Raw genomic sequence first — 21862 nt, forward strand, 5'->3', positions numbered from 1 at the left:
ACTTTTATACTTTTGTAATGCTTAGCATGACATCACACCTGTCAACCAATCAGCCAACAGAGGCCGTCTTTAGGTACGAACAAAGAAAATTCCTTTTAACATAGGAAAAATTCATATTTTTGTTTACATCAATTTCTGAATGCACAACACATTATATAACATCCCCAGTAAACACTGTAATTCTCAAAAAGTTTAAATCAAACCAGCCTTCTGACCAAAACTCAGTAATGCTGACAGCTTCAAACTTCACTAACACACACAAGAAAACCCCCCAGATCCCCCTTACTGAGAATTCCTTTGTGGGCTACAGGAGCCCCCCTTCACAAGTTTCTATGGTAGGCTAGCTTAAAGGTCAGAGAGGTCGAACTACAGATGTGGTACTTTTCAGAATTTCTCCTTAAAGTTTCTTGAATCTTATATATGTAAAACATTTGAAATTAAATACAAATCATTCTATCACACATCATTCTCACACATAGGGATCCCTTCATCCATACACAAGCAACACTCATATTTCATTCCTGATCAATACTGCATTCAAAACCTATTCAAGAAAGATTTTCTTCTATACCCAGCATTGGAATGTGAAATCAAATATACTCCAAACTAACAAGCTCAATTAGGCCATGAGGATCAAGGCAGGAAAGTGCACAAACATGCAGAGACAGACAGAAAGAAACATGGAGGCAGTTTAATTCAACATGGAGTTATTAATACCTCTAGAAGTGTTATGTATATCCTGATTTCCCCTATAATTTGGCTTAATAGCAAAATACATAAAGAGAATATTAATATGCTTTTCCTTATCTGTATTGTTTTTCTGGCCTTGGTTGCAATCCATATTCAGACTGTTATTGTTGTACTAACTTTTTGTACATTTCTATTGGGCGTGGCCTTAACTAACGCATATGTTTCTGACTAGATTTACCCTGAACCATACGAAAAGAAGGTGTTGTAGGTAGAAAAAATCTACAAAATACTCCACCAACATGTTCTGCACACTATCCATTCCATTAATGCATTATAGTGCCCCCCAACAGCCAGCGAGCACCACTCCACAACAGGGGGCCAGAGAGACAGATAGACAGTGGCCAAGGAGAGAGAGACAAAGAAAAAAAGTCAGAAAACAGCGGCCACAGAAAGAAAGAGAGAGAGAGAGAAAGAAAGACAGACAGACAGACAGGGGCCAGAGAGACAGAAAGAAAGAAAGACAGACATACAGACAGCCCAAGGAGAGAGAGAGACAAAGAAAAAAAGACAGACAGACAGCTGCTAAGGAGAGAGAGAGACAGAAAGAAAGAAAGACAGACAGCGGCCAAGGAGAGAGACAGAAAGAACAAATGACAAACAGCAGCCAAGGCGAGAGAGAGAGACAGAAAGAAAGCACTACTGCTGGACAGGGGGCAGGCAAGGGGTGGTGGTGGACAGCCGAGGAGAGAGAGAGACAGAAAGACAGACAGACAGTGGCCAAGGAGAGAGAGAGACAGAAAGAAAGACAGACAGACAGAAAGCGGCCAAGGAGAGAGAGAGAGAGAGAGAAAGAAAGAAAGACAGATAGACACATATATTCTAGCACCCGTTAATGTAACGGGCTTAAAGACTAGTAAAGAATAAAATTATGGAACACATAGACATGCATGGTTTAATGAGACAGAGTCAGCATAGGTTCAGCCAAGGGAAGTCTTGCCTCACCAACTTTCTGCATTTCTTTGAAGGTGTGAATAAACATGTGGAGAAAGGGTGAGCCAGCTGATGTAGAGAGGCATTTTCAATATGACGTCTAAATCCATTTTTGGAAAAAAACTTCCAAAAATACAGAAAAAATGGCCATTTTCAAACCAACTTTCTGATTTAAAAATGACCATTTCCTAGATGTGTTTGTCCTCAGTGCGGCTATCTTTTTGAACCATTTTTGAAAAAAAAAAAAAAAAATCCAAATAAAATATGCACAAAAAATAGATATTGGAACATAGGAGGGGGCCAACATTCTTAACAAACTATAAATTAATGTAAACCGTTCTGAGCTCCCTTGGGAGAACAGTATAGAAAATTGAATAAATAAATAAGTTCAGGCATTTAGGCTTGGATTCTATAAGTGGTGCCATCAGCAGCTACCGCCTTAAAAATGGCCATCAGTCATGCGATGACACTATTTATAGAACCACAACTTCAAGAAAGGTAGGCGTTGGAAATGTAAGCCAGAGTTTTCAAGGCCTACATTTCTGGCACCTACCCTTCAAAGTGAATCGCACCTACAGTGGTGTTAGGCATTGTAAAGCACCTCTGTAGGCATGATGCAGGCACCGTTTTTATAGGCACCTTGAATTTTGTTTAAAAAAACCCTTTTAAATGGCATTTTGCACTTAACTTAGGTGCTGGTAGAGAAATTACCAGCACCTAAGTTAAGGCACTGTTTATACTAGAATATGGGCCTTCATGGGTGATATGCTTATACCGCTATGTGTATTAAATGTGGAGATGCCAAAAATAATTTGCCTCATGCATTTTGGTTTGTAGATTTACACAGTGATTTTGGAACAGCATTCCTGCTTATATTGGATACATTCTTTTTTTTTTTTAATTTACTCTGTATTAATTTTCCATTCAAAAATATACACTAAAATATACATACAATTGACTTCAAGACAGCACTTACAATCGATCAAAGAAATACTGCAAAACATTCCCTCCCCCCACTAATTCATGAACAAAAACAAAGTGGATACATACAGTAAAAATCATAAACAGCACTTTCATTTGGTCAATGAATACAAGAAAATATAATGCCCCCCCCTCCCTTCCACCCTCCCTGGATGTGTAAATCAAATAGAAAATAAGGGGATAATCCAGCTAATCAGTGTTAACAAAATTTGTCAGTGGACCCTACGTTAATTTAAATAGCTTATTATTACACGTAATTTCTGAATTCATTTTCTCATATTTGTAACATAAACATAAAGAACCCCACCAAAAGGAAAAATTAAGTCTATCCCAATTTTTCCAGTTTTTAGTAACCATTTGCATGGCTAGCCCAGTCATTATGGCAAATAGTCTACTTTTATATCTATCCAATGGAGGTTTAGGTGACAACAATGTACCACGGATCACCACCTCATAAGACAACGGAATCGAATGATACATTCTACATAAGTCTGTTATACTTTCTCCTTTAGGAATCATTTTTTAAATTTGTATTGCACTTATTGAAAATGTTGAAAATGAATAAAGAATTTTTTTTAAAATGATTCATTGTGGCCCTTTGGGTAAGTGTGGATGTCGCCAATTTTTGTCTAAAGCCAGTATAGTCGGGGAAAATGTCTTTTTTTGCAATGTTGTCTACAACACTCCCCTTCATACTGGCTATGGAGATCTACTTTCTTAATCTTATGTTACTGGAAGCTAGAGATTCCTGCCTCACTGTGAAAAGGAAGAAATGCTTTTGGATGATATGGAAGCATATGTGAAGGATCTCTCACTGAGGGCAAGGAGCTTGGTTCTTAATGAGCTCCAATGGTGAACAGTGACTATGCTTGGATGTTTTATTTAATTTTATTTCAATATTGAATCCAGTGGCGTACCTAGGGGGAGCGGGGGGGCGGGCCGCCCGGGTGCCAGCCCTAAGGGGTGTTCCAGGCCTTGCCGTTCAGTCCCCCGCCACCCCCGAAGGACCCTCGCCCCACTGACCTTCCTGCACCACCTGTGAAGCAGCCCGCAGCAGGATCGCGAAGTCAGCGTCAGCATCCCTGCGCTGCTTCCTGCGCCGCGATCCCGCCCCTCCTCTGACGTCAGAGGAGGGGCGGGACCGTGGCGCAGGAAGCAGCGCAGGGATCGCTGACGCTGACTTCGCGATCCTGCTGCGGCTGCTTCATAGGTGGTGCGGGGAGGCCAGGGGGCGAGCGTCCTTCGGGTGGGTCGGGGCATCAGGCCTTCAGGGTGGGGCGGGCGGCAGGCAAGCAGGCTTTCAAGGGGGAGGGGGACAGGCAGGCAGGCAGGCCTTCAAGGGGGACAGGCCTTCGGGGGGGGGTGCAGACCTTCAAGGGGTGCAGGCCTTCAAGGGGCAGGCAGGCCTTCAGGGGGCAGGCCTTCGGGGGGGGTGTAGGCCTTTGGGGGGGTGCAGACCTTCAAGGGGTGCAAGCCTTCAAGGGGGGGAACAGGCCTTCAGGGGGGTGCAGGCCTTCAGTGCAGGCCTTCAGGGGTGCAGGCCTTCGGGGGTGCACAGGCCTTCGGTGGATGCAGGCATTCGTGTGGTGCAGGCCTTCGAGTGCAGGCCTTCGGGGTGTAGGCCTTTGGGGGGTGCAGACCTTCAAGGGGGGTGCAGGCCTTCAAGGGAACAGCCTTCAGGGTGCAGGCCTTCAGGGGGTGCAGGCCTTCGGGGTGCAGTCGGTGTTGCAGAGCTTGGGGTTGGTGCAGCGATTGCTTGGTGGGTGCAGGCCTTCGGGAGTGGGTGCAGGCTTCAGGGGGGGACAGACCTTCGGGTGGGGGGTACAATCCTTCGGGAGGGTGCAGGGCCTTTAGGGGTGGGGTTTAGGCCTTCAGAGGGTGACAGACCTTCGGTGGGAGGATAAAGTCCTTCGGGGGGGTGCAGGCCTTCAGGGGTGGGGTGTAGCCCTTCGAGGGGGGGGACAGACCTTCGGGGAGGGGGGTCCTGGTGGTAAAAGTACACAGAGGGGAGAGAGGGAAGAGGGGGTTCAAAGATACGTGCATATGCCAGACTTTGGGGTTAGAAATAAGGGTCTAAAAACAGAGGGAGTGGGGAGAGAGATGGTGCTTAATGGATTTAGGGAGGGAAAGAACAGAAAGGGAGAGAACTTGGAAACAGGGGAATGGTGTGGAGGGGGGGATAGAGATACTGATAGGAGGATAGTTGGGAACAGAAAGGGAGAGATGGTGGATCTGGGGTGGTGGGGAGTTGAGAAAAGGTGAATCTGTGATGGAGACAAAAAAAAGGAAAGATGCCAGATCTCCGGGAGAGGGAAGGGAAACGGAAGGGGAGGACAGAGATGGCAGACGGATGGTTAGCACGGAGAAAGGAGACCCTGGCAAGCAACAACAAGAGCCTGGGACCAACAAGATTTGAATATTAACCAGAGAACAAAAGGTAGAAAAAATAATTTTATTTTCTGTTTTGTGATTACAATATGTTAGATTTGAAAAGTGTACATAGACAGCTTGAAATGGGAACTTTTCTATTTTTGTGAATGGCAAGGCTGAGTTCAGTTAAAATATATGCTTTATAAGAAAATATAATAATGTGTTTTATAAAGTTTATAAGCATTGCTGGCATACTCGGTGAGGTGTTCCTAGTGTTGGTGGTGGTAGCATGTCAGTGTTTGAGAGAAGAGGTAGTCTGGGAAATTCTGCTGAGCAAACTCTGGGCCCATTTCCACCCCCAGTTAGTCCACTCCACTCAACTGGTTCACACACTGAGTGGGTCTTTGGGTGTTATTTCTGGGTAGTTGTTTTAGAATCTCTTCCAGTGGTTTGTCAGTATCTCCTTCTGGTCCAAGGAAGGAAACTTTGTCAACCTTAGCATTGACCTTCAGAATATGTTTGTAACAGCGCTGCTTGTGTGGCATTAGGCTATGTAGTGATCGAAAGAAAAAAACAGACCTTTGCACATTTTTGCACTATATGGTGGGTGTATGAGGATTCATTCCTGCACAGTTAAGTCCGTGTGAAGTTACCTTGTGCTGTATTTGACATCTAGCAAGGTCTCTGTTTGGAAGGAAAGATCTAAGCTTAAAAATGAAGTGGCCAGAAGTTATGTTAAAAGTAGATAGCGTAGCTGGTTTTAAGAAAGGTTTGGACAAATTCCTGGAGGAAAAGTCCATTGTCTGTTATTAAGACATGGGGGAAGCGTCTGCTTGCCCTGGATTGGTGCACTCAGCAGCAACAAATACTAGTTTTGGCTGGCTCTTTCCCCGCATTTCTCCTCTCTTCCCCACGATTTAATATCCAGTTCAGGCAGTAAGTAAATACATCGGCAGGGGGGGTCTGGTAAGTCTTGGGGGCTGGGGATGGAAGGTGAGAATCATGTTCTGTAGGCTATCAGAAATTTGCTTAATTATCTACTCACACAGAAAAAGCAGTAAAGTCAATAGTTCTCTGAGTGGGAACAACCTGTTTGATCTTGGCACTCTTGTGATTTGACCAATTGTTTATCACTGTTTAATTTATCACATTGATTAATTGAGCATACTGAGGTGTCCTATGATGGATGTGCACTGCAGGCAGAGGTGATTAACCTGTGCCTTATGTGTAAAGCGCTGGAGAATTCTCTCCTCTCGCTTACCTCTCACGCTGAGGACACCCTGCTTCAGTATAATCATTTATATGATTTATCTTATAAACATTATTACGTGTCTTTACCTCAAGTGTTGAGACATCAGGTTGTTCCCACTTGGAGAACCTATTGATTTTACTGCTTTTTCTGCTTTTAACTGCTTTAACATTTTTGCTATTCAGTATACCTAAACTATTATTCAGTAGAAAAATTTGTTTGTTCAATCAAATCTGTGTGGACCATTGGACTCTATGAGTGAATGTTCTGCTTGATTGAACAAACTAATTTTTTTTATGAATAATAGTTTAGGTACAATGAAAGTAAATAGCAAAAATGTTTGAGTAGATAATTAAGGAAATCTTTTTCATATTGCTTGCTTATGGACTGGGAAAAAAGGACTGTTCAGCAAATGTCTCCAGAAATGCTTTAGAGAAATAATGTGATTTTTTTTTTTTAAGTACTTTGTGAAATTTATTGTTGTTGTGAAATTTATTGTTATGTACTTTGCTTTAAACTTAAAAAGCTGTGTCATTACAGTGAATCGAATCGAAAAATCGATTCAACAGGGTGAATCGAATCGAATGAAATATTTTTCTCTGAATCGGGCAGCACTATTGGCTACCATGAGAATGGGCTACTGGGCATGATGGACCATTGGTGTGACCCAGTTAGGCTATTCTTATGTTATGTTCTCATCTGTAGGGGCCGTTATTTTCACTTCTTATTTTAATGTATTTTTTTCCTGGGAACTTATCATTGTTTTTTTATAATGGGAACAAAAATGGAAGAGAATTATTGTGTGTGGAATGGGGGGTAACTAATTTCTTCAGCTAAATAATTCAATCCACTTCAAACAGACATATGAGAACTCATGCACCATTCACACACCCTCCAACCAAAAACGTCAAAAGAAAAAAACTGTTTGACAACCTCCTAGCCATTCGAGCTGCAACACTTGACCCCCAACTCTACAACCTATTGACCTCGACCACAAACTACAAAACCTTCAAAAAAGAAATAAAAACCCTTCTATTCAAAAAACACATAAAACCGAACTAACATAATCAGAACTGTCCCAAGCATCACCTGCAACTACTCCATATGTACTTCTGATGTCATGACAATTCAGACATAATTTATGTTATGTTATGTTTGGAATAATAGTTAGAAACATAGAAACATAGAAATAGACGGCAGATAAGGGCCACGGCCCATCTAGTCTGCCCACCCTAATGACCCTCCCCTACCTTTCTCTGTGAATAGATCCCACGTGTCTATCCCATTTGGCCTTAAAATCAGGCACACTGCTGGCCTCAATCACCTGTAGTGGAAGACTATTCCAGCGATCAACCACTCTTTCAGTGAAAAAGAATTTCCTGGTGTCACCTCGCAGTTTCCCGCCCCTGATTTTCCACGGATGCCCTCTTGTTGTCGTGGGACCCTTGAAAAAGAAGATATCTTCCTCCGCCTTGGGCCCGTAAGATACTTGAACGTCTCGATCATGTCTCCCCTCTCTCTGCGCTCCTCAAGCGAGTATAGCTGTAATTTGTCAAGCCGTTCTTCATATGGAAGATCCTTGAGTCCCGAGACCATCCGGGTGGCCATTCTCTGCACCGACTCCAGTCTCAGCACATCCTTGCGATAATGTGGCCTCCAAAATTGCACACAGTATTCCAGGTGGGGCCTCACCATGGATCTATACAATGGCATAATGACTTCCTCCTTACGGCTGACGAAACCCCTTCGTATGCAACCCATTATTTGTCTTGCCTTGGATGAAGCCTGCTCCACTTGATTGGCAGACTTCATGTCCTCACTGACGATTACCCACAAGTCTCGTTCTGCTACCGTTTTTGCTAGGATCTCGCCATTAAGGGTATAAGACTTGCATGGATTTTGGCTGCCCAGGTGCATAATTTTGCATTTTTTGGCATTGAAGTTGAGTCCATGTCCTAGACCAGCGCTCCATACATATATGAGGTTCAATAAAAGAAAATTTTCACTGCTGTTTCTATTCTGACCATTTATTCCATTTCATGGTTATTGCAAAAAAAAAAAAAAATTTACATGGGGGGGGGGGGTGTCAAAAAATGATGGGCCCCGGGTGCCACATACCCTAGGTACGCCACTGATTGAATCATATGAGTTTGGGAATCAGATGGGAACAGGAGGCAATCCAGGGGATCTGTTAGAGTGGGATGGATGTTAGACTTGCAGCAGGAGGTCATAAGATTATAGACTTCCTGCCTGGTTGATATAATTTGTATTGAAGCTTTTTTGGCAGATGGGAAGGGATTTTTTTGTTGATATTTTTGTTTTTATTTTATAAGATCTTGTTCTTTTGTATCTATTAAATTTTTTTTTCATAGTAAACAGATTAAAACCTTTTAAAATGCCTTTTGAACCTGGGTGATTTAGCAAGTATTCATGTAGTCTTTTTGTTCCTATTAGGATTGCAAGGGTGTAGGAGGTTCTGGATGAGCGCGCCTTCTTGAGGTTCCACTCAGGTATACAAATGGGACACAGCATAGAAATGTTGTTATTTGTGCTGGAGTCCATTCAACAGGATCTAGATTGGAGTAGATCAGTTTTGGTAATTTTTCTTGATATTACTGTGGCATTAAAACCATGTACACACTGTTGTTCATATTGTGAGCTAGGTCTTTTATCAGGTCAGGACACCACAGTGTTTCAGAGGCCCCACAAAATTCTGTTCTGTGACAGGTATTTATGGTCATTTTGTATTTTACTGGCCTCATTGGGACTAAGCAGTAAGTGAGGAGTCCTGGGCAGATCAGCCTCTTATTTCAATGTAATGGCTTCTTGGATGAAGAATAATCAGTTATTGATAAATGTTAATAAGACAGATGAGCTGGTAGACAACCTCCATCACTTGGGCTGTTTTCAGTAGAATTTAGGAATGTGACATTATTTCTCCAGCTGGAGGCCTGTAAGTTAGGGGTAATGTTGGAAAGTAATTTATCATTGAAACATCATATGAAAATGATGGTTTGGGCAGGGTTAAACAAATGAGATCTTGTTTTTTTTGGAGAAGAGGTGCTTAATGTTTTATATCCAGCTTTAACCCAGTTCTTTATTGATTATTGTAATGCAGGCCTATTGGGTTTTCCACTGGCCTACATTCATGTTCTCCAGTTGCTGAAAGGCTAGTAATGTTGGGGGTGGGGGGTTGTTTACTAGGAACAAGAATCTATTTTTTTGATCTTTACTGGTTGCAAGTTTCATACCGGATCCAATTTAAGGCTCTTACCCTGGTTTTCTAGGCAGTTCATGTGAAAGCCCAGACAATTAGGATAGATTTGATGATGTACTAGTATAATCTTCCAATCAGGAAGATATGACATGTAAATAATTTTATGACAGGTCACCTACATTGAAAGGGACATGAAGACAACTATTTGTAGTCTTTTTAAAAAGACACATAGGGCATCTATGTGCCTATATAAAATACCAGTACAAATTATGCAGAAATTGCAGCTAACATGAAAGCACCATCATTTATGCCTGCTCAAAAGCATAAATGTGGATCCTCGGGGAAGAAGGAAAGTAACAAATAGAAGTCCATGGTAGGGACCAAAAAAGTATGTTGCCTATTTAGTGTTAATCTAGCCCTGTTCTAAGGAAAGTACCCAGAGAGACTTACTTTTTTCCAACATAAAACATGCCTCTCATTCTGTAATAGGTCCTCTACGAGGTGCATGCTGATTCCTCTTATAATCTTGTTTTGTTTTTTTCTGAGTTACATTTCTGAGTTACATTTCTGCTAGATTACGTGGTACGCGTTTACTGCATTACCCACAAACTAGAGAAGTATGATTCAAATGTCAGTTTAAATTCCTCATTTGTTAATGCTGCTATTGCTATTTGGAATAATTTACCATAGTAAATAAGGATTGAATTCAGTTATATGAGTTTTCGCAAAATGTTTGAAGACTCTTTTTTTTCATATGAAACTGCCTAGATATTTTATTTTAATTTGATTTAATGTGATTTTGACTGGCCCATGTATTTTCCTATAGTTTTGTATGGTTTCTTATTATTATAAAGCTCCTTGAAACCTATTTGGTATAAGTGTGATTAACAAATTGTGTATTAGGTTAGATCATATAATATTTATTTATTTAATTCATTCATTCATTTTTATATCCATCCTCCCCAGATGAGCTCAGAACGGGTTACAAGGTAACATACATAATAATTAGACAAAAACGAGATACAGAAAACTTAGTCAGTATGGGTTGCAGTGATATTCGTATAATACAGTTGTTCATCCTAAATTAGCATTCACAGAGAGATTTTTTCAACATACAGTTAATAATACTAGTATTTATATGTGTAACTATAACAGTTACATGTGTAAGTGCTAGGCATATGCTTAGCTGTATTCTATAACTGCCTTGTTGTATAAATACAAGGAGGCTAGAGGTCACAGCAGAAATTTTACAATGGTTGCCACAATGGGCAGGAGCACATGGGCATCACTTCTGCCCATAGCACCCTGCTGGACCACTAGGTGTTTATAGGTAGGGCCTGGGGAGACCTACGGGGCTTGGAGGTGAGTGGGGAGGCCTCAGGCTGAGTTAAAATATGTGCAGGGTGAGAGAGAGAGGGGGATCAGGGATGTGTGGGAGGGAGGGAGGGTGATTTGGAGGCATGGCACGCAACTTATATGAGTCCCAGATTGAATATCTGCCAGGACCCGCATAAACTCTAGCAGCTTCCTTAAATATATTTAGCCCCAGAAATTCAATGTTAGTGCCTAGACATGGCATAAAAAAAAAAAAAACCGCTGATGCCATGGGTTGAATATCGTCCAGAAATATACCACTTTCTACAGTTGTCTTTCTTAATGTTGGCTTTTCCTCTATGAAGCCTGGCTGTGTACATGTTTCAAGAGGATATATAAATGAGGCAGTGAAAGGACTGAAATTGGGCAAGTGTAATTAGCGTCTGGCCATACTTCATGCTGACATCACTCCTTAGGCACGCACCATGCACCGCCTCCACCTTCTGCAAGTCCAGATGCTGCTGTATGTCAGAGAAATAACATTGCATATCCAAACAGGAAAAACCAGCTTCATGCATTTTTTAGCAAGAGAGATCATGCATCCTACAACTAAGAAAACTGGTCTGGATAAAATCTGTCATTGTGTGTTTATTAATAGTCTTTTCACAGAAAAAGTATTCAGTCTCCCAGGATAGCATTTACGTTATTTGGCTGACCCTTCTCAATAGCTATTTGCCACAGCCTCATTTTTGACTTCTAAATGAATGAATCAATCTCTTATACACTCCTATAAATTATTGTTATTCTTATGATTATTATTATCATCATAATTTGTATGGCATGAAGATTATAATTAAAAGCATGGTGTGCATAATAATCAGATGACCTAGCCTTTCTTTCTCTCTTTCAGTGGCCCTGCAAGTGTGGCATCGAAGGGGGAATTTGATGCTGGAGAAGGCTTCATTCTTTTGGATGAGGTGACATGTACTGGCATAGAGGCTTCTCTCCTGGACTGTCCTCATAGCAACTGGGGACAGCATGACTGTTCTCATGCTGTGAGATGTGGGGTTCACTGTTCAAATAACAGCAATGACATCACTGCCATGCCTTCAGGTAATTGGCTGTTGAGATTGAGATATTGTGATGCCATACTCAGGGTTCTTAAAACCAAAATATTAAAAATGTAAATCTTCATAAAATACAACCAGGAAAAATACTTTTCAATTAAATAAGCAATGAGACCAGGTTTTAGTAGTCTTTGTGTAAAGAAGAAAACCAAAATCAAACAATCAAAAAAAGTAGAAGTGGATCTTAAACATAATGTAACCCAAATGGGTTACAATAAATGTTTTTAAATTTACCTGAGCCATGCTCTGTGGGAGGCTGTACAAGGCAAAGAATGCACATTTGGGTCCTTGCAGGTTGCCAGGAGGAGATATTATGGACAGAGAAGAGGGTAGCACAGCGCTGATACACTCCTCACCACAGATCTGGAAGTTTGGTGCATGTGCAAACAAACAGCAGATCCAGACTGCAGGGGGGGGGGGGGAGTGTGCAGGTGGAGTGAAAGCTGCAGCCAGTCCAAGCATCAGAATGGCCAAAGAAGCCGGTTGCAGGTAGTAGCAAGACCAGAGTTGAGAAAGCCAGAGAGCTTGGGCTTGGGACTGAAGGGCATCTGTGGATAGAAAGGAGCAGGAAGGGCTGGACTCTGTTGGGCATGGCTGGGACTCTACTGAGCATGCACAGTTCGATTCTTATGGATTTATGTGCTTTGTAAAAGGAGCCTGAAGTTAGGTTGTTGGATAATTATATGCTCCGCAGAGTGCCTTAAAGGGTTGGCTGTAATGGTGAATTAGATAAAACAGGTGCAAAGCCTATGCCTAATTATGAGCCTACAGACTGTACCACAGTTAATTTCAAAGAGAAAACTGCCTTGAGTATAACAGTATCCTTGAACCTTCAGATCTTAAGCTTTTGAAAAATGTTGACTGTGCTTTTTATACAACTCTGTTTTATAAGTTAACAGTATAATGCTTTTCAAAAAACATTATGGAATCAGGAAGTAAAAAAATCTTTAGAAAAGTCCCTCTCCTCCCCCATAAAATTGGAGTACCAAGTCTTACAGAATTCTTAAAGCTGATCTCTAGTGAGAGAAAATGGTCACATATCTGATGACATTCACAGCATTCTACTTGCTTTGCTAATGAGACATCTAACAGTGATGTCATCCACATGCAACAATTTGTTCTGTTTTGGTAATTAAGTTTTTTTTTTAATTACTTTTAAACCTTGAGGACAGAAAATAAGTTCTCTTTCAAAATGTTGCTAAGTGTTGTACAGAAGAATGTTTTTGAACTCTTGAGAGAAAAGGAATGGTGAAAGCAGTCATAGCAGAAATCTCCCAGCACCAGGAAAAAGAGAGGAGAAAGTGCAGTAATGTTTAATGAAAAAGCATCCCACCATTGCCATTATACCCTCATAGGGCTTGCAACAATTAAAACTGCAGCAGATAATCTAGTTGTCCTGACTCTGGTTTCATATCGGCTGATGTACTTGAGTGTTTCAGTGTTTTATTTAATTAATTAAAAATGTGTTACTCGTAACATCCAACAATTCTATGCAAGGTACAGTACAACATACACAATAAAACTGAATTAACATACAACTCTGCAAGGTCATAAAAACAACACATAAAAAAAATTCTCTCAAATAACATCATCTTTCCCAGTTCCCAGAACTGCAATACCTGATGAAAATACATTTGTTCACGAAATACAAGTGTTCACGAAATACAATGTGTTCACGAAAATTCTCTCTCGAATAACTCACCCCCTCTTTACAAAGCCGCACTAGCGTTTTTTAGCACCGGCCGCCGCAGTAACAGCTCTGACGCTCACAGAATTCCTTAAAAATGCTAGCACGGCTTTGTAAAGGAGGATAGTTTTTACCAGCTTCCTAAACTGCAGCACACTAGATGCACCTTTATTTGAAATGGTAATGCTTGCCATAATAACACTCCATGCACAGTCATCATAGAATGATGAAGACTAGAGCGCTTCACAATTTTCATGGATGGCACTTCCAAGCACATCTTGTTCTCAGAGTGTAAAGATCGCGATAGCTGATAAAACTGATAGATAGTTGAATAATTATATGCTCTGCAGAGTGCCTTAAAGCAGGGGTTCCCAACCCTGTCCTGGAGGACCACCAGGCCAGTCGGGTTTTTGGGGATAGCCCTAATGAATAAGCAAGGAGCAGATTTGCATCCATTATATGCAAATCTCTCTCATGCATATTCATTAGGGGCTATCCAAAAACCCGACTGGCCTGGTGGTCCTCCAGGACAGGGTTGGGAACTACTAGCCTTAAAGGGTTGGTTAGAGGGGTGAATGTGATAAAGAAGGTGCAAAACCTGTGCCTACTTTTGAGCCTACAGACCATACAGACCAAAGTTAGTTAGTGTTCTAATGTAATTCGATCAATTAACCTTCACAGTAACGTACAAAATTTGAATCATGCTATTAGTGGGTAGCTCAGGTCACCCTGTCAGTACAAGTAAGGCTTATTCCCTACAGAAGTTCAGTCTAGGCATGTCTGCCCTTAAAATCACTAGAAAATGGAGAAAGAATCTGTTAAATTATGCTATTTTTCATTTTGTTTTTTAACCACTCTGGATTTTTTTCTAAGGCAAAATCCGAGGTTAAATAAAAAAAGTAAAGGCAAAATATATTTAACGGCTTTAATAGAAGTAACTGTGAGCAATTAAACATATCACTCTTCCACATAGTCTTCATGCAAGATGACGCATTTGTAGTATCGTTCAACTAGCTTCTGCGCTCCTGCAGAGAAGAAGTTTTTCAGCTGGTCTTGAGCAGGTGAGCACCGCTTCCTTTATTTCATCACGCTTTGTCTTTTGCTACACCCATGTCTTATCGCCGGTGCCAGTTCTCTCCAGAATGCTCGGATCTTCTTCATACCGTCTCAGAAACTGGGTCACAACCTCCACACACTGTTGTTTTGTGCAGATCAGTAAGCTGTTTGGGAACCCATTGTGCACAGACTTTCATGTATCCCATATCATCATGCATTATGGCAAATTCAGATCCATAGCTGTTATCCAAATTTGCAGTCAATTGAGACACCATTATCAGTCTTCTCTAATCAAGGCATCTGCCCTGCCGATGTGCTCATGTGTGCGCGATGTTGATGAGCAACCAGAATGACCTTCGTTGGTTATACCTGCCCTTCTCGCTTTAAACCTTTTACCCATTTTGTTGATTCATGGTCCTATGTCCATACTGAGTTCAAGTTCAAGTTCAAATTATTTGATATACCGCCAATATAAAACCAAGGATAGAAATCAGCATTTCACAATAAAAATTGGGGTGGTGAAGTAAAAAACATTTAAACTCACTAAAAAAATCCTATTATAATATCAAACAATACTGGAGACATAAGGACAAGACAAAAGGGTAGAATTACAATATTTGAAGGGAGAAAGGCAAAAGGCAAAAACATAAAAGAGAACAGGATAAAAATAATCAGTTAAAAATAATATTCTTGATCAATATCTGATGGTAAAGTTCCATAGGTATCACTCACTCTGTCCCAAAAAAGTGCAGTACTTCATGCTGTTCTTCAAAGGTGCAATCTTGCAATGGAGTGTCCATGTTTCTGACCTCGTGGCTGCCACACAACTACAGGCCGAGTGCTGCACTGTGCATGGACGAACAATCCATCAGACAATGTATGAGTGCATTTCACTAATTCTGTTCCGGTTATTGTGTAATTTAACAATTGCATTTAATTTTTGATTCACTCTTCTGTAATACAAAAAATGAAAATGAGAGGGTTACCTAGATTCAAGATGGCCGCAGCACAGAAGTGCTGAGAGGAACGCATCTGAGCCGCTCACTCAGAACTTTTTTTCTTCCTTTTACGAAGGCCTGTGTGCGCCTTACCTTAACTGAGGCTGAAGAGGAGAGGCAGGAGTGCCGCTAATGCCTCGCGGTGCCCCGAAACGCCGACCTTTGGCAACATAGAAGAGCTATTGCGGCGGATGTAGGGAGCTGCAGCTGCGATGCCAGAAGGTAGCCCACTGAGAGTGCCTGGGCATGGCGAGACCAGTCACTTCTCCAGGGCTGGATACTACGCTCAGCCCCGACGTGAGAGCCCCACCCCTGCAACCCAGAGTTACCATTTCTCCAGGGGAAGAGGAAACCCCAGAAATGGGGGAGGAACTTTTTCCTGAGGCAAGAAGCTTACCACCAGAGAGCTTGGAAAAGACCCTGGTCCAGGGTGTCTCTGCAGAAGAAACCAGGGTAGATTCAGCAACGGGAGGTGAAGACATTCAGTTGGAGCAAAGCAAAGAACTTGATTCCTCTGAGAGTGAGCATTTCTATACTCAGCAAAAACTTTTAATTTTGGACAAGCTTCCACAAGTGACTCTGGAGTCTTTATGGGACTTAATTACAAATTTCACAAAAACTATTAGCTCCAATTTCTAATATGTTGAAGCTAAATTGATTCAACATACTAAGGAGCTTAAGGCTTTAAAAGAAGAACTGACTGTTTCAAAATCCTTAGCTCAAAAACTTGACCAGGATTTATCATCTACTAAACAAGTGCAACACTCCCTAGTTAAGGATAATGTGAGTCTTAGGAAGAAATTAGAATCACTTGAGAATAATGCACGGAACAATAATTTGAGATTAATTAATTTTCCAAGATTAGCAATGGTAACTCCTAGGGAAATGCTTAGAAGATACCTGGTTGAAATTCTGCAAGATCCAGAGGAAAATCTCCCACCTTTTTCCCAAGTGTATTATTTGCCTAATAAATAAGGGAGTCAATTACAGAAAAAAATTACTGATCAAGCACCATTAAATGTATCAGAAATCTTGGAAACATCAGATCGAGACATTGCTATACCATCTACGATGATAATAACAGTAGCTCTTTCTATTGATACAATGTGGTTGTTGAGGCTTTTCTTTAAAAACAAATAGAAAGAATTTCATGGATGTAAAATTCAAATGTTTCCAGATCTTTCAAGAGAAACTCAAAAGCGTCGTAGAGAATTTCTTCTTTTGAGACCAGGGGTCACCTCATTGGGGGCAACATTTTATTTAAGACATCCTTGCAAGTGTATTATTTGCCACCGCTCAGTTAAATACATTTTCTTTGAACCTCAACAATTAAGCGCTTTTTTGGCAATGTCCCGACTGGATGAAGGAAAATGAAGTGCTCAATAGTTAATGAAGCCGCTCCTACCCCAGTACTATCTGTATCTTATCTTGCTATTATGTTGTATTTTTTCCTTTATTTCTTCGCCTATCTGTAATCTTGGAATCCCAGATTGAGGACTTGAGCGAGTTAGTAAATGGGTTTTTATTTATTTTTGCAATTGTACTAAGGTGTAATGTGTTTTACACTTTATGAAGTTGTATTCTTACTATCTCACTTTCTGTACAAGTGTATTACTTGGTATGCAATAATGAAAAGTTATAAATAAATTAAAAAAAAAAAGAAAAAATGAGCCTTGAGCCTCTGCTTAGTACTGTTTATATTTAACCTGCCCTGATTATCAATGTTGCAGAACCAGCCATACGTCTGATGGATGGAGAAAGCACCAAAGAGGGGAGAGTAGAAGTTTTCCTGAATGGAGAGTGGGGTAGTGTCTGCGATGATGGATGGACTGACACAAATGCAGTTGTGGTTTGCAGACAGCTTGGATACAGGTAGAGTATTAATACTTTGAACTTTGCAGTAGAAAGCTGGGCAGGAACCTCTGAGAGTCTCTCATTTCAGGTTCAGTGATGCATTCAAAATTAACAGTACAACCCTTTACAGAAAGGGGTGTCAAAGTCCCTCCTCGAGGGCTACAATCCAGTCGGGTTTTCAGGATTTCCCCAATGAATATGCACGAGATCTATTAGCATACAATGAAAGCAGTGCATGCAAATAAATCTCATGCATATTCATTGGGAAATCCTGAAAACCTGACTGGATTGCGGCCCTCGAGGAGGGACTTTGACATCCCTGCTTTAGAGGGTGACCAAAACTTTTTTTTTTTCTCATTTTGGGCCAAAGCCGAATCTGTGTCCAAACTTCGCTGCTTGGTTCAGCTGAAACTGAAGCTGAAGCTAAAATTGTCTGCTATGGCATATTGGGTTGTATCAATAGAAGTTTCGTCAGCCGAAAGCCTGAAGTCATAATGCCGTTGTACAGGGCCATGGTGAGACCTCATCTGGAGTACTGTGTGCAATTCTGGAGGCCACATTACAGTAAAGATGTGCGCAGAATTGAATCGGTTCAGCGGACAGCCACCAGGATGATCTCGGGCCTCAAAGGTCTCTCGTACGAAGAGAGACTGAACAAATTGCAGCTCTACACTCTCGAGGAACGTAGGGAGAGGGAAGACATGATCGAAACATTTAAGTACCTCACGGGACGTGTCGAAGTGGAAGATGATATTTTCTTTCTCAAGGGACCCTCGGCCACAAGAGGGCACCCGCTCAAACTCAGGGGCGGAAAATTTCATGGCGACACCAGAAAGTATTTCTTCACAGAGAGAGTGGTTGAATCATTGGAACAAGCTTCCAGTGCAGGTGATCAAGGCAGACAGCGTGCCAGACTTTAAGAATAAATGGGATACCCATGTGGGATCCCTACGAGGGTCAAGATAAGGAAATTGGGTCATTAGGGCATAGACAGGGGGTGGGTAAGCAGAGTGGGCAGACTTGATGGGCTGTAGCCCTTTTCTGCCGTCATCTTCTATGTTTCTATGTTTCTGTGGCATGGCACAGCACAGTCTACTTTGGCCCTTTCCCCATAACAGGGGTAGTTCCCCACCTGGACCCTTCCTCCCACTCATAGCCCCCCTCCCCTCGGGTCTATCTTATGAGTCCTGGTGATCTAGTGTTGTAGCCAGGACAGGAGCTGACTGGAGATCACAACAGCCATTTTGATGGCAGAGACAACATGGGCAGGAGAGACAGGAGACTGCTCCTTTCCCAACTACACCAAAAGATCACCAGAGCATCCAAAGGTAGGCCTGGGGGGAAGGACATATGAGAGGGTCTGAGGGGAGGGCATGGAGAGTGTTTCTGTTCAGGGAGGAAGGGTAGTAGGGCTGCTCCTGTTTGGGGAGGAGGGGGGGGGGGAGGAAGAGAGACAAGGTGTTCAATGGGAGAGAGAGAGTAGAGCACTATGGCGACACTGCACTGACTTTTCATTTCAGCTGAAAGTACACTGACATTGTCAGCTGAAACATGGTCCAAATACCAATTTGGGGTCAGTTTCCGCATCAAAACCAGAACCAAAACTGAAATTCAGTTGGCCTCTGCCACCAATCAATAAACATATAAGTGGTTTACAATAATACAGAGGGGCTAAATGGACTTAACATTTGCTAGAACAGCAGGAAAGGTGTGGTATAAAAGACTCAAAACATCTCTCTAAAAGAGAGATTTTTATCCTGAAAAAATGACCTCACAATACCTTTGAACATGTCCTTCTTTCCTAATGGGGAACATATTTACATAAACACTCCCTGCCTCCGTAAAGCTTAGCAAGGAACAGGACTATCCCTGAAGTCATGAATAAATAAAGAACCATCAGAGCCAAATTAATTTCTGAGGTACTAATAAGACCAGGAAAACTTTAGTGATAGGTCACACAGAGATGACAGTTATTTGATATAAGAGTTTTGTGGCTTCTTTTTTGGCCAAAATCTGCATTATAACTCTTTACCTTTAGGTTGAGATTAAGAACATGTATAATAAGGAGCGTTAAACATCTGCCACCTGACGCCACTGAGGATGTCAAACCAATGGACAACCAATTTCAGACTGAAACTAAATTCAGAAAAGACAAAAATCTTTCTAGCAAGTCCAAACGATAAAATAACAGCACAATCACTTCATTTAAACAATCATGATTACCCAATTTCAAAAACGATCAAAATTTTAGGAGTCACTTTAGACTCCCACCTAACAATGGTAAAACACACAAATTTAGTGGTAAAAAAATGCTTTTTTGCCCTATGGAAATTAAAAACCATTAAAAATTATTTCGACCCTCCATACTTTAGACTACTGATGCAAGCACTGATATTATCTATACTGGACTACTGCAACATAGTGTACCTGGGAGCACAAAAGAAACTATTGAAAAAACTGAGAATAGTGCAAAACATGGCTGTCCGCCTGATATTCGGGCTGAGGAAAAATGATCACGTCAGTCCCTACTACCAATTACTGCACTGGCTGCCAGTAGAAGCACAAATAATATTTGTTCTCCTGTATTTGTTTTAAATTGGTCTGGGGGCTGACCCCTAACTACCTGTTACCTCATTTTGCGCTACTAAACCCTACCAGGATAACTAGGAACTGCAATTTATTTACCTACCCCAGAATCATTAGCTGTAAATATAGGTCTTTTTTGGATAGGATGCTAGCATTCCAAGCAAATAAACAACAATCCTGGTTGAGCATTTACATAAATGGAACCATGCAATCTTACAGCGTATTTCGTAAAGGGATTAAGACTGCACTATTTGATAAATTCATTTCTTAAATGAAGTCTCATTTTAACAATACTTTTAACCTGCTGTACTTTGATAACATGCTGTACTTCCATTCCCAATACTTTGTACTTCGCTGATTGACCAGCTTCTCTTCTGTGTAAACTGTCTAGAAGTCAATTGACTGTTGGCGGTATAGAAGAATAAAGTTATTATTATTATTAGGATACTAATCCTCTTAATATCCTATTTCTTTGGTTTGTCATTGATTTTTGGCATATGTGGACTTTGATTTACCTTTCTTCCTAATAAATTTCTCAGAGGATAAAGATGGCGGCATTTTGTGGTGATTTGACTACAGTAATGTTCTTTTCTCTTACCAATTTCTCTTAAATTTCAGTGGCCCAGCCAAAGCAAGGACAATGGCATATTTTGGGGAAGGCCAAGGACCAATCCATCTAGACAATGTGGAGTGTAATGGCACAGAGAACACTCTGAAGGAGTGTATGAAGCAGGACAGTGGGTTACACAACTGTTGGCACAGTGAGGATGCTGGAGTGATATGTGACTTTATGGAAGAAAAATCCCATGGTGTCAGACATACAGGTAGAAAAAGTACAGAAATACTGTCTTATTGCCTATAATAATTCTAGCAGAAGACAGTCTTTCCAAAGAGTTCTTTGTGATTGGAAAAAATGGGACTGGAGGACTTGAGAGATTTGTCATAGCCTCTGTCCCTACTTGGGGGGTGGGGCTATGACCCTTCTCCTTTGGGGATGCCAAATCTTGCCAGTCAAAAATGTTGCTGCAGCGGCACTTAATTTGCTTAGGCATGCTTGGGCCAGGGCAGGATTAATTCGTCGAGGGCCCCTAGGCACACAAGTACACTGTGCCCCGCCGCCCTGCCCCTCCCCACCATGCGCCCAGGCGGAAACAGGAAGCTGTGTCGGAGGGAAGCTTTGGCCAAGCAGCACCTCTTACACAATTACAGTTCCCGTTGCCTTTCTTACCCACGTTGCTTGCTTGTCTTACTTTCCATTGATGGGGGGGGGGGGGGGGGCGCATTGCCGATCGGGATGGGGCCCGCATTGCCGATCGGGGGGGCCTATGTTGCCGATCAGGGGGGGGGCCCACGTTGCCAATCAATGCTGGAGGGGCCCATTGCAGTTTGGAAAAAACAATGTTGATGCCCTCCTTCATCGGGCCCCCCTGACCATTTCGGGCCCTAGGCAAGTGCCTAATTGGCCTATTGGTTAATCCTGCCCTGGCTTTGGCTATTAATGCTGGCTCTCCTGCACATGCTGAAGTGCGCCTGAGCAAATTTTATGCTGCTGTAGGCATGAGCTAGGAGGGAGATGTCTTTGGCAAGAGGGGCTTGGCATCTCAGCCACCAAAGGTAATATTTTATCGGGGAGGGAGGAGGGAAGTCCATTTATGGACTTTTGGCTATACCCATACTCCACACATGTCTTGTGAAATGAGTTTCCCTCTTTCCACCACCTTCCAATACGCTGAAACAAAATAA

At 41.7% G+C, this 21862-nt stretch overlaps 1 protein-coding gene across 1 annotated transcript in view; it reads left to right on the forward strand.

Annotated features, from left to right (window-relative positions):
- LOC117358684 (neurotrypsin-like) overlaps positions 1 to 21862 on the forward strand; it is a 106874-nt gene that overhangs the window by 63461 nt on the left and 21551 nt on the right. Inside the window, 3 exon segments of the mRNA XM_033940193.1 lie at positions 11722 to 11924; positions 17410 to 17551; positions 20738 to 20943. Coding sequence (XP_033796084.1) covers positions 11722 to 11924; positions 17410 to 17551; positions 20738 to 20943 — 551 coding nt within the window.

This window comes from Geotrypetes seraphini, chromosome 4 (assembly GCF_902459505.1).
Source record: "Geotrypetes seraphini chromosome 4, aGeoSer1.1, whole genome shotgun sequence".
Lineage (NCBI taxonomy): Eukaryota > Metazoa > Chordata > Amphibia > Gymnophiona > Dermophiidae > Geotrypetes > Geotrypetes seraphini.